This window comes from Rissa tridactyla, chromosome 3 (assembly GCF_028500815.1).
Source record: "Rissa tridactyla isolate bRisTri1 chromosome 3, bRisTri1.patW.cur.20221130, whole genome shotgun sequence".
NCBI lineage: Eukaryota > Metazoa > Chordata > Aves > Charadriiformes > Laridae > Rissa > Rissa tridactyla.
This window is the reverse complement of record NC_071468.1, coordinates 124850052-124863705: the sequence shown is the minus strand read 5'-3', so window position 1 is coordinate 124863705 and position 13654 is coordinate 124850052. Positions and strand designations below refer to the sequence as shown.

At 42.1% G+C, this 13654-nt stretch overlaps 1 protein-coding gene across 5 annotated transcripts in view; it reads right to left on the bottom strand.

The window, feature by feature from the left end:
- KIF13B (kinesin family member 13B) overlaps positions 1 to 13654 on the bottom strand; it is a 140648-nt gene that overhangs the window by 61530 nt on the left and 65464 nt on the right. For all 5 annotated transcript variants that reach the window (XM_054196577.1, XM_054196579.1, XM_054196578.1 and 2 more), the window contains 4 exons: positions 12148 to 12260; positions 11594 to 11705; positions 5828 to 6040; positions 2670 to 2780 (listed from right to left, as the gene is read on the bottom strand). In XM_054196577.1, coding sequence (XP_054052552.1) covers positions 2670 to 2780; positions 5828 to 6040; positions 11594 to 11705; positions 12148 to 12260 — 549 coding nt within the window. The remainder of the gene's footprint in view (positions 1 to 2669; positions 2781 to 5827; positions 6041 to 11593; positions 11706 to 12147; positions 12261 to 13654) is intronic.

Here is a 13654-nt window from a genome sequence, read left to right as displayed (position 1 = left end):
AGAGCAGCAAGCAAAACTCCTCTTGATTTTCTCTCCCCTGTCTCCCCACACACTGACAAAACCAACATAACATCCTTGTAAGGAGAAGTCATGTGTATGTGTGAGAGAGAGAGTGAAAAACAAAGAACAGAGGAAAAACTGCAGTGTGATGTCAAAGATCTCTCTTCCGATCACCAGTGCCAGGCTCTGAAGTTCACATAATTCCTTATTATCCACAGACAGAGATAAAGAACGTGTTGCACAAAGGAGGACTTGGCCCACAGTCTAAATCTCACAGGGTTAATTTAAAGAAAACGATCTGGTTTCTGTTAACTTTTGCTCAACACCTAATGTTAATTAACTTAAACATTCAACATACATTAAAAGTACGTCAAATACTCACTGAAAATGGGAAAAACTGACTGTTCACCTAGTGAGTCTTTAAGGCTTTGAACCCCTATTGCCGCTCCATCCCTGCAAACTGCCTCTTCGATGGCTCTCATGCTTTATGAGGAACCATCCTTTCCTCAAAGATTTACAATTATCTCTCCATCCGACCTGCCCACCCTGCTACAATCTGACAGACAGATGTTAGTGGATGCTGCCCAGAAATAAAATCACTTGACAAGCCAAGATGTAAATGCCTTTAACCTTGGACCCGCCTAAGTCTCCGGTATTGGGTTTGCATGGCAAGGTTTTGGTAGCAGAGGGGCTACAGGGGTGACTTCTGTGAGAAGATGCCAGAAGCTTCCCCCATGTCCAACAGAGCCAATGCCAGCCAGATCCAAGATGGACCTGCCACTCGCCAAGGCCAAGCCCGTCAGTGACGCTGGTAAAGCCTCTGGGAGAACATGTTTAAGAAGGAGGGGAAAAAACCCTGCAAAACAGCAACTGCAGCTGGAGAGAGGAGTGAGAAAATGTGAGGGCGACAACTCTGCGGACACCAAGGGCAGTGAAGGAGGGGATGGACGTGCTCCAGGTGTCGGAGCAGGGATTCCCCAGCAGCCTGTGGTGAAGACCATGGAAAGGCAGGCTGTCCCTGCAGCCTGTGGAGGTCCATGGTGAAGCAGGTATCCCCCTGCAGCATGTGGAGTTTGTGGAGGACTGTCTCCTGTGGGAGGGACCCCACGCTGGAGCACAGGAAGAGTGTGAGGAGTCCTCCCCTGAGGAGGAAGGAGCAGCAGAGACAAGGTGTGATGAACTGACCACAGCCCCCGTTCCCCGTCCCCCTGCACCGCTCAGGAGGAGGAGGAAGAGAAATTGGGAGTGGAGTTGAGCCCGGGAAGAAGGGTTTCAAGACTTGGGTTTTTATTTTTCATTATCCTACTGTTTTGATTGGTAATACATTAAACTAATTTCCCCAAGTCGAGTCTGTTTTGCCTGTGACGGTAACAGCTGAGTGATGTCCCTGTCCTCATCGCAACCCACATCTTTTCATCGTTATTTTTCTCTCTCTACCCAGATGAGGAAGGGAGTGATAGAGTGGCTTTGGTGGGTACCAGGCATCCAGCCAGGGTCAACCCACCACACCTACTGAAGATGTCAGAAGGTTCCTTCCACTGGCTTCCAAGTGGTCCTGAAACAGCCTTATACCGCACAAACACTAATATTTAGTCCTCCTCTGAGAAAAAAAAGCATCCCTTTTTCTACAGCTTCAAGGCTCATGAAACTCCCAGCTCCAAAACATCGTAACAGGCTGAGAATTTAGAGACAAGACGGAAGAGAGCTGAAGTGAGCAGCTACATGCAAACATCAAAGCAGATTTAGTCTGTAGGGTTGAGCCCAACGCTACAGTTTTTCAACTTCCTCGCATGCTCAGGGTTTCTGTGCCTAGAAATTAGTGTCTAGGATGCAACCAGAATTTTATTCTATTCACATCATCATCGTTATTATTATTACTTTTCACCCTCATACACAGGGAGGAAAACGCACGGTACAAATCTGCACGGGAAGCCAGGAAGCCCTCGTAGTCACAAGCAGCACTTCTTACAATGGATCTTTAAAACTAAAGTCAACACAGTCTGTTCTGATTGTGTCGTCTACAAGAGGGCTTTGTATCGGAGGCTCCGTTTTCTCCTTATTTATTACATGCTATTCATCACCTTTCAATAGTCCTCCCTCTCAAAAGCTCCCCACTGAAAATACATACATCAGCATTTGTGTCGTAAGAATCGGAAGCGTCATGCAATAATTGTGGTGACCTGCACAATTTTTCAACATAACCATCATACTCAATTATGCTCTGAGGCCCTAAATATCAGTATAAGAGGTATTAAAACACACAGGGATCCTGAACAGTTCTATTTTTTAATATTCTGAATGCCCTTTGCACTCCGTACATAACCTTGTATTTAACGCTCTCAAGGCTCCATCTTTCATCACAAACAACAATTTTCCTGTCTGAAGAATATAAAATCCCTGTAATCCTCTCATCCGTGGATTATTATTTTTTTAAATAACTTCTCCATTTGCATACAGTGACAATTTGTTATTGTCACTGGAATAGCAATCTGGGAGGCACCCAACTATCACAGGAATTAAGTGAAGCTTTTCAAAACGGCCGTAAGCTTGACCTACTTACCCATAAACGTGGGGACAGATTCAGGCAATCTCTATGAACTGACAGGCAAAGGAAACAAACCTATTTTTCATAAAAAATAGGGAGGGAAAAAAAAAAAAAGAAAGCAAACCTGTGCTATCTCCTCAGTTTTTCTTAATTTTTCTTCCCAGGTCACAGTCATTTCCTGAATCAACTTTTCTGATTCCTCCAATCGTTCCTTTAATTCTGGTGATTTCATAGCCTGCAGAAATGAAAGCAAATAAAACAAGAAAGCTTGTTGTGCTTTGGGTTTTTTTCACAACGCTGTCACACAGATGGGGGGGAAAAAAGAAACATAATTTTACTCATTTTCCAAGGCATACTTATGAGTAAGTAAAGGGGGTTTGAAAATACATATTGCATATAAATGCAGAATCCATCAAAAAGTTAATTAGTTTCAAGTGCAAATGCTAAAGTGGAGTTTATATAGTTCAATGCAAACCAGTTACGTGATGCCGGCAGATTTGCACAAAGATATTCAAAAGCAAACTAATCTCATTTCTATACCGATACGAGTATCCCAAACAACTCATATCTAAGACAATCTCGTTTCTCAGACACTGATGATGTGGCTGGCCACCATCGTCTCTGCTGTTGCTCCGTCAAAATGGCACTTAACATCTCAGTCACTTAAGCCACCAGTCCACCAAAATATTTTTATTGTTCATTTTGATACGGACTGATGGGTGGGAGTTTTTTCTTTCTATAGCAAATATCAAGGCACCCGAGGTGTTCCAGTTATCCTCCTCTACAGATGCATTTTACAGAGCATTATCAAGAGAAGCCTTACCATGTGCTTCCGGACACTGGAATTCAATTTTCTCGTTAATCCATCACAACTCTAATTTTGTTTTGTGAAATAGTCCAAGGCCCATGTTCCATCCAAGGACTAACTTGAGAAGAAGAAGGTAACCCCACCGCCACCCACCAGACACTCCAAAAACTGAAAGGACATCAACATTTTTATACTACACGTATTTACTTCCTCCAGCCCCCGAACTGGCATATTCTTCTTGTACTACCCTGAACAGGATGCCTGTGGACTTCCTTATGCTGTTATTTCATTACTGCTATCAGGACAAAAATGGTTTTGGTTGGTAGGTATTTATGCAATGCCAACTAAACAATGCAAGCATCGTTCTCCATCAGATAGTTCCTTACCACAAAACCCAAAAGTCCTCACAGGAATCCAAATCAAAGAGAGTGGCCTCATTGCACTCCAGTTCGTTCAAGAAAAGGAGCAAGTGCCAGGACTGGTTTAAGACAGGAGTTTTCTCTGCCTCGAGACACAACAGTCTTGGAACTGCCAGCTGATGCGTCCCCTGTAGTCTTTTGCTGGTTGAATATCTCAAATATCTAAATACAGGGTAAAAGGGAGGGCTTGGAGCAACCTGGGCTGGTGGGAGGTGTCCCTGCCCAGGGCAGGGCGGTGGAATTAGATGATCTTTAAGGTCCCTTCCAACTCTAACCATGCTGTGATTCTATGAATTCCACCCAGGAAGCAAAGTGAAGCCAAGGCAATCTCCAGAACAAAGATTTATTGTGATTGATAAAACACGATCAGTGCAAAGGTGCTGGACACTACGGAGCGGGACAGGAAGATGAAACCCAGTTATTCCCAAGGTCTAAGTCTTGTTTGTCCATTTATTTGGATCTGGGGCAAAATTACTCCACATTTTCATGTGCTTCAACCGTAAAATGAGGTAGATCATTCTCCTCATTCCCTACCACGCTAATATGAACAGCAGATATATGGGCCCAGATTCAACCAGAGCAGCAGGTGTGCTTCTCTGCTCAAAGCAGTTCGTTTAAATTCCCAGCTTAAGTAGGACAAGCTAGTTGTCTCGGTTCAGACAAATTAAAACATGTGATACTAATTTCAACAAGAAAAGATCAAAACGCGTGGATTTAAAAAGAAAAGGGGAAAAGAGGATAATGCCTTACTCCTCTGGGGAAAAAAAAAAAGTAAACCATCAAGTTCTGTTCTGCCTCCGTTGTTTAAGAGAAAAAAGGGTACTGACACCAAGAGGACAAAAAAAAAAACCCACCCAACAAAACCATAACTTGGTAATCTCTATATTGGGAAATGAGCTTTGAAAGTGTAACCTGACTGTCATAACGGGTCAATGTTTTTGATGACTTTAAAAAACTTATTTATGCACATTTCTGTAAGAACAATTAGATGGGCTACACATGTAATAAACTGAAAGGAGTACAGGACAAGGAGCGTGGGGTTTGGCCTTCACTGTGCAGCCTCTTAATAGCAAACGACACAGTGTTTTCCATGCTCTGCCAATGCCACTGAGATGACAATTAGGGTGGGATTTTAATACTTGGGAAAGGAAATATTTATTACTTCATATTTAGGAAACACTACTTCATTACTTTGGAAAGCTGCCATTATTTTGGCATTAATGCTCACAATTGAAGCAAACAGGGAGTGTTCGCATCTCTCAGAGTACTGTGAAGTCTGTGGTTTGTATTTTATAGAAATTTTTAGGTATTTAACTTGAGATACCTTAAAGAAACAGATACATACTTATTGGATGCTTAGCATATTAGGCAGCTCAAACGAGAAGAGTCCAAAATTCACTAGTCATTTCTAATATCGCAGCCAGCATTCCCTGCATACCTCGTGAGGCAAGTACTCCAATCATAATTTTTCTGAGTTGCGAAACAGACGGATTATATCAGCATTCCTTTGCCACATTTGAGAACAGAACTCAGAATTACGCTAGCTCTTGGCCTTCATCTAACATTTAGACCATGTTCCTTTCACAATTTCATTGAGGTCGTTATACAGATATACATAATACTGTCTAGTGCCTCTAAGAGATTCAGTTGAGAACGGTTAAAAGCTTGTAAGGAAGCAAGCGTTATTTAACTGGATTCACATCTCGCAGGATGTAGCCACACCGGATTCTTAAAATATGCCGGCAAAGTTCTGCCTATAAACTGCACAGCCTTAAGACTCCACCCCTATTCCTGCCTCCATGTCCTCTTGCTTTTGATCTGTATCTCGCAATAAAACCAAGATTGCTCAACAAGGTGTTCAAACAGAACCTGCTGTCTCATGTTATCACCCGTGTTTCAAGACTGATGTAGAGAAAAATGGGAAGAAGTGATATAAAGGGATATTCCTCATAGGTACCATGTAGTAATTCTTCGTGGCATTCATTTTTGAGCACCAGGTAAGAAAGTCCTGGCAATGGGGTTTGCAGGTTGGCTCATCAAGACGTAAATTTGTACCTCTGCTTTTGTGAGCTGTTCTCGCAGCTTCTCCACTTCCTCACGCAGCTCCCGAATAATGCGAGCGTTGGGGTCTTCGTTCACCACCGCATGGTTAACGATGTTCTTGGCCCGGTCTGCGTACCTCAGTGTTGAAAGGGTCTCATCATAGTTGTCTGCTGCTGGGCTCACTGTTGCTACCATGGCAGTCTTGCTGTTACCACCAAGGCTATCCTGGAAAGTGGCAGAGGTTATAAAATTAAAACAGAAGGTTTCTTTCCTTTTACCCAGTCAATGAACTTAGGCAGTGAATAACAGAATCATAGAATGGTTGGGGTTGGAAGGGACCTTAAAGATCATCCAGTTCCAAGTCCCCTGCCCTGGGCAGGGACACCTCCCACCAGACCAGGTTGCTCCAAGCCCCGGCCAACCTGGCCTTGAACCCTCCAGGGATGGGGCAGCCACAGCTTCTCTGGGCAACCTGGGCCAGGGGCTCACCCCCCTCACACCAAAGAATTTCTTCACAATATCTCACCTAAATCTCCCCTCTTTCAGTTTGAAACCGTTACCCCTTGTCCTGTCATAACACTCCCTGATCCAGAGTCCCTCCCCAGCTTTTCCGTAAGCCCCTTTTAGGTAGATGGGGGCAACTAATAAAAGAAACATTTTTGTCGGAGCTCCTCAGTTCAAACAATATTTTCAGCTGCGTTAATCAAGGAAAGTTGTTATTTTCAATTATGTTTTTTTTTTTAAAGCACATTTAGAAAACGCCATTCTTGGCTTTCAGAATCATTTTTAATTTAAACAGGAATGAAATCAGTCCTTTTTTTTTGGGCTTATGGTGCCTATTAAGGGCTTTAAAGGTTTACCTCTATGTTTTCTAGTTAGGTTTATAAACCAGAAATACAAGCACTTCAGCATTAGACTTCTCAGATACTATCGAAGGAGCTCAGTAAAGATTATGAAGAATTCAGAATATCTTGTTTTAAAGACTGGAAGCGAGATGTCTCCGATAAGTACTTAAATTGCTTAAAGATCTCTTCCTAAACAATATAGTTGATTTTATTCTGATAAACATTTCAGAATGGGGCCCTTCCCCTGCCTCACGCAGCTCACAAATCTAAACGGAGTTATGTAAGAAATTACCCTTTTGGAATTTGGTTGACAGAGAAGAAGGGTGTGAAAGCACATTCCTGCAAGGCAGTGTGTCGGGGAGCGGGGGAAAGAAGGAAGGCAGCGTTCAATCTTTTTATTGATCGCAAAATTGTGGTGTGCAATTTTGGCCAGTCTAAAAGATAAAACATTCTGGTTTAAATTTTGCAGTAAATCTTTTTTTTTTTCCTTTGGTTGGGTTTTTTTTTTGTGTGTTGTTTTCTTTTTTTTTTTTTAATTTATTTTATTTTTACCCAATATCCCTTTCTGAGACGAACAATGCTATTAACTTTCATCTTCAATAACCCATGAAATCTAGGTCAGGCATTGCCATTAGAACAATCTGACTACATTAGCTGCTTGTCTAACCATTTCAATTACAAAGCGCACACGTAGCTTTCCCCAGCAATCATTAAAATGCCCCTGTAAGTATTTCCTTAAGACTCTCTTTTCTGCTGCATGATGCCTAAGATAATTTGACAGGGGTCTGGGTGCTTCAGTGGGCAGACACACATTGACTACACAGGCGGACGCTGCTTTGCTGCCGCACTGGGAGCCCTCTGCTGTCTCTGGTCATGCAAGGGGGCTCCTAGCTCTTTGGGTAGAGAATATAACTTCATTGGTATAGAATCACAGAATGGTTTGGGTTGGAAGGGACCTTAAAGATCATCTAGTTCCACCCCCTTCCCTGGGCAGGGACACCTCCCACCAGCCCAGGTTGCTCCAAGCCCCGTCCAGCCTGGCCTTGAACCCCTCCAGGGACGGGGCAGCCACAGCTTCTCTGGGCAACCTGGGCCAGGGGCTCACCACCCTCACAGCGAAGAATTTGTTCCTCAGATCTCATCTAAATCTCCCCTCTTTCAGTTTAAAACCATTACCCCTTCCTATCACTACATTCCCTGATAAAGAGTCCCTCCCCATCTCTCCTGTAGCCCCCTTTAGGTACTGGAAGGCCATTATAAGGTCTCCCCGGAGCCTTCTCTTCTCCAGACTGAATAATCCCAACTCTCTCAGCCTGCCTTCATAGGAGAGGCGCTCCAGCTTTGGGAGCATCTCCGTGGCCTCCTCTGGACCCGCTCCAACAGCTCCATGTCCCTCCTGTGCTGAGGACTCCAAAGCTGGACACAGTATGCCAGGTGGGGTCTCATAGTGTTCAGCATGGTGAGGTACACCAGCATGGTGAGGTACACCAGCATGGTTAGCGCTTGCAGGTAGGAGTATTTATAGAAGAGTAAATAAAAAATAACAGCCTTCTGACTGCCACCAGCGTGGCTCTTCTCCTCATCTGAGGAGAGGCCAATGTTTACGCGAACAAATACACGGCTTGGGAGGATCCACTCTGTAACACACAAATGTTTTTCCAAAGCATCTACTGAGAACTTCAAAAAGACTAACAAGAGCACATGATTCCTTCAAAGGGATTTCTGGCTCTACAGAAGCCAGGACTTTTCTTCAATCCGTCAACAGTTTTCAAAACTTAGGAATGACACTCTGTAACTGCAATCCCTGTTCTGCGTAAAAAGATGAAGTCTATCAGGGTGCTGGCCAGGTACTCCGCTTCCAAATCAAATCTGAACAGTTTGTACTTTGTGAACCTCCTTCACTGCACTAATTAGCTCCCAAATAGGATTAATTCATTATTTGAATCGCAACTCTGCTGTACGGGCAGCTGAGAACGCTGCTACAGTGATACACCGTAATTCACAATACACCCATTGTAAGTTGGGTAAAGTTTCTCTCGTATTGTAGCTATTATTCAAGCCCAAAGCCAGACTGTCCGATAAAGTTTTATGTACAAAGCCGTTGTGCTGATTTCACTGGTTTCTTTAACGTTAAGCAAGAAAGGCAGACGACTAGTAAGGCAGCCTCTCATTAGCAAAGGCGGCATCTGCAAACTACCCTGGAAATGCTGGGCTTGCATGCCACAGGGAGGAAATAAATAAGTTTCATTATTTCTAAGACTGAACCAGGACAGTCTTCTCTAGCACCAACTTAAAATGTGAAGATTAGTAATTATATTTTTAAAAATAGCCGTCGGTCTAACATACAGGGCTTCTGATTAAAGTGGGAAAATGAGATCTTTGTAATCAATAGAATCAGATAAAACCAAGAGGCTAAAGCGCTGATAAGGCAGTTTGCTTCCCACACATAACACGGCACCGCTCTTCAAGCCTCCTCTTGCAATAATATTTTTTGCCTTTTGTCTAATGATCCTCAACAAAATTAAACACAAACTGCTAGATCTTGAGGTCTCCTGAACTTTCCTTGTTTCTCAGATTTGTGGAGAGACTCTATACGACAGACGTTCCTAGTGTTAGACTACATTTACTCCATGTTGGCATCATAATTAAAAGTTGAAAGTTAGGGAGAAAGACAGCCCACCATCTCATGGCTTCTACAAACAGGCCTCTTTAAATGAATAACCCCCCTCTTTGATCTTTAATTAAAAAAAACGTTTAAATTTTCCCCCTTTCAAAATAAAGCTTCTCTTCAATGAGCTTGTTTGTAAAAACTCCGAAAGCCCCAAACCTTTTGTTTGCACTTAACATAGCTGGATGTTAAAGACACAAAGAAGGCTTGCTTGAAAGAAGGCAGAACAAAAGTGCGCCTTCTATTTCTGAGCGAAAGCCTGCGCTGTGCATGGCCATCGTCACCGCTGCTACAATGCGTCAGACAGGTGCTAAAGAGGAATTTCAGTCTGCTTGCTGAATTCGTTTAGAAAGGGAACAGCAGAACTAATTCTAACAACGACGCCAGAAATCCGTCAGGGAAGTTTCCACTCCGCTCGCTCAGACTGTTACGGCCCCATCGGGAACCCAAGCACACATGCCACTGGGAGCAAAGCGAAGCAAGCTGCGGGCTGGGTTCGTTCCCTTCTTTAGAGAGCCAAAAAGCACTCGTTTAATTAAAAACTCAGTGTAAATACATAGAGGCAAAAATATATTTAAATCTAAGAAAGTCTTAGAGCAAGGCACGCTGTGAGATGAGGATTTATTTTACTGTAGAAAAGCACAGACGCTATTTCTGTCATGCCATTCTGAGTTTTATGGAGCCCTCACGACTCTACTGTTTGATGTCCAGCATCTGTGATGTTTACACTGGGGAGAAGAAATAAATCGTTTCACAGTAGTCGTGCTAAAAGGTTCATCAAAAGACAGTACTGAGAAAAATGAAAGAAAAGGCTTGTGGTGTCAAGGGGTGACATGAGTAGAGATTTTATTTTACTTAAGTATTGAAGTCAACTTTGTTTTCAAATCTCCTTAAGGAAAACATCTTTTTTAATCTCCACACCTCTGTATAGCCTACAAGTAACTTTTTCGTTTTCTTTCCACACGTACAGTTAAATCATACAGATCCTGAATTCAAATAACATTTAAAAACATTGCTAAGAACGGGTGGGGAAGCAAAGCAGAGTGCTCAAGACAGCAAAATCTAGCCAGAGCACCTACAAAAGCAAGAGGACAAAAAAAGACTGGTGGTACCAAAAATCAGTTTCTTCCCAGATTCTATCTTTATACTAACAAATATTTCAGTTGCTTCTTGATAACAATGAAAAAAACAAAGTGCAAGGAAAAAAAGGAAACTTTTAGTATTTCTACGAGATGTGGTTACCAAGCATCCTGGCAGTCAAATGATGAAAGAGAAAAATTTTAACAAAATGCCAGGTTACAAGAATGAAACTGAAGTCATCTATATAAGACATCTATTCAATAATCCTTCAAAACCCAAGTCAACCGAGACCACTCGAGCTGTACCAGGCAAGATAAGAAAAAGAAAGACAAGCCACCTTTACTAGCAGGCAAGCTTTTTACAGATAGAAGCGGCTACGTTTGTGCTTGCCACTCATTCAGAGAACAGGAGAAATCCAGATGATGACTATACCTAAAATCAAACTTGCACTCCAAGATTTTTTGTCATCAGGCCACCAGGCTTTACGGCCACGGTATGTAGGAAGTGAGAAGAACAACGAAAACAAAAGCTTGCTTTTTAAATTTGATATACATAAAACTCGTATTTAACAATTGGCTTTTTCATTTAGACCTTACAGATCTTCATCCAGGTGCCATCATGACACTCTCTTTCTTCCCCAGAAGAATACCAAATAGAGTCCTATGCAGTACAGAAAATGATTTAACTGCTCATTTCACACGAAAACGATGTACAGAGGCTTCCGACCTGTCCCTTAGATGGTAACTGGGACAATGCTCTGCAATTATACTCTGCTGACAAAAGTAGAGTATATTAACAAATATATTAGACAATTAGGAAAAGGTAATAGTCTTAATCAGAAACCTTCAAAGCTAACCATGCCAGTATAAAATGCAGCTGCATGTGGCAATAGCCCAAATTAAGCTGTGTGTGAAGCTGTATGTAAATTGACCCATAAAAGATAATGTTTTTAAAAAAAAAATCCTTATTCTTTAGGCCATTACAGGTCAACAGAAGACAGGGAACATATTTAGTCTGTAGAGATACTAATGGCTTACATCCAGCTAATTTTCCAAAGACAATTATGGTTAACGTCAAAACCAGAAAGAGAGGCAAAAGAACAGTGTTTGATTTCATTGAATGGGACTCTTCTCCCCTTTTCCTCCCTTTTATTTCTCCTTAAAAAACCAAGATCAGAGTACTTACTTTAAGTAACCAAGTGAGCACAGAATCACGATAAGGAACAAATTTGTTCTTGTTCTTGCCGGCAGCCTGATCTGCCAGGGCAGAAATAACCAGCCCAAGAGTTGTGAGGGATCTGCACAGAGAACACAAGGAGTCATTAACGAGCGTAAATATTCGTAAGTCAAATGCATATTTAGACAGTCACTTTCTCTCCAAAAATGAGCTCCAAGGAGAAAGTTCCTAGTATGGTTTTGATCATTCTTTTCTCAGAAAAACTCTACTCCTCATTTTCAGTACGTGTTTTCAGCATTAATAATCACATCTTCAAATGCAATCATGCGGCAGTTGCAGGAACACAAGTACGGAATGAAAACTGCCAATAATTTTCAATAGGCAGAGATCTCATTCAAACATTTAAGAGTATTGTATGTCTGAAGGAAAAGTAGAGAAAAGAGAAGAAGAAAACTGGCTACGAGAGCTTATACTGATTTTATCCTATTTTACAAGTGTACTGTACTTAGCAGTCATGATTTTACTGATGAAAAAAAGGAAAAGAAATAATCACCGAGTCTTACTTGTTAATGTTGCTTCCTTCTTTCAGCCTGTCTCCTGCAGCACCGGTCTTAGTTGCCCTTTCGCTACCTGCTAAGTCCACCAGACTCAGCTTGCCCACCTTCTCACCCGACGTCTGCAGGAGGAACCAGAGAACAGCTACTGTTAGTTCACTCTAAGTTACACTTTGATGTCTTTTCAAACAAGAACCAAGCTTCATTTCTTGGTGTAGCCTCCCTACAGCTCTTCCAACAGCTTTGAAAGTCATAGTACTGGAACAATATTCTGTGATAACTCCCTAGCTGCTGCTCCAGAAGCAACAGGAGGATTGGAAGCGAACTAAATATACTTGTACCTCCAAGACACCACAGAAGTCTCCAGAGGAGAAAAACGCGGGGCACATTAGTCAAACGTTAAAGCAAACATACACAGGGGAAGTACAGACCAAGGAGTCACAAAGACAGACAGAAGCTCTGTCTTTATTTTGTCATCTGGAAAACAGTCCCCTAAAAGCCTCAGGCTTTATATACCAGCTTTCCACTGGTATGAGAATGAACGTGACAAGAAGCATGTTGTAATTTATGCGTATGATTACAATTGCAGAAGTCTCCCGTATCCTAACAGCCTCCTAGAAAGCAATCCAAGCTACGTGAGTATTTCAGTCCTGTAACACAGATTCTGTTACAAACCCTTTCATCGCATTTGACCCAAAATGACATTCTGAAACACTCTGTGAATTTTGAATGGCAATTTGAAGTTGAAGAGCTAAAGCCGTCTTCGAGAACAGTTTGCTTACACCATGCTTTTCTGCAGCATCTACGACTTTAGCATCTCAGTATCACAGTTACACAGCGCTACGGTCCCCTAAATGAACAGGATAATTAGAATCAATACGCTTTCAAAAATGTTACTCTAAGCCTCTCAGAATACAGTGTGATCATCAGGCCACACAGAAACGTGCCATGTCGAGGAGTGAAAGGCCCAGCAGATGGGAAAACAGAGAAATCTGTTCCAGAAGCTCACACAGCAGTCACTGGAAGATGCAGGAAAGACAGACGCTCAAAACTACCGCCTTGCATCCAGGCTGACCACACAAAAAAGACGTATGATAAGTATGCAGCACAGCCACGGCAAAAACGGAATGGCAAACTATGGCAATTGAAGGAGTTTAGCATAGTATGACTGCTGATTTGAAGTGCAAAGGGAAAAAAAAAATCAAATAAAACCAAGGAAAATCGTTTGGGTGGAGGCTGAGGAATGAGGAGGAAAAAAGTCCGAATGCTTATTATGCTTTACGTTGTATGCGATATTTATGCACATAAATGCCTTAGATTTGCTCCAAGGACACTCAAAATTTCTCCAAGGGTTTGAAGACATGAAAGAACTGCCCAAGCACAGAATCTATCAACAAAGTTTAAAGAGTTTTGGTATTGGAGACCTATTTCAATTTTAATTTATCACCATTTTCTGTGAGGGGTTAAATAATATTAACATAAATGTATTTCACACCCCCCTCCAAGGAATATTTAT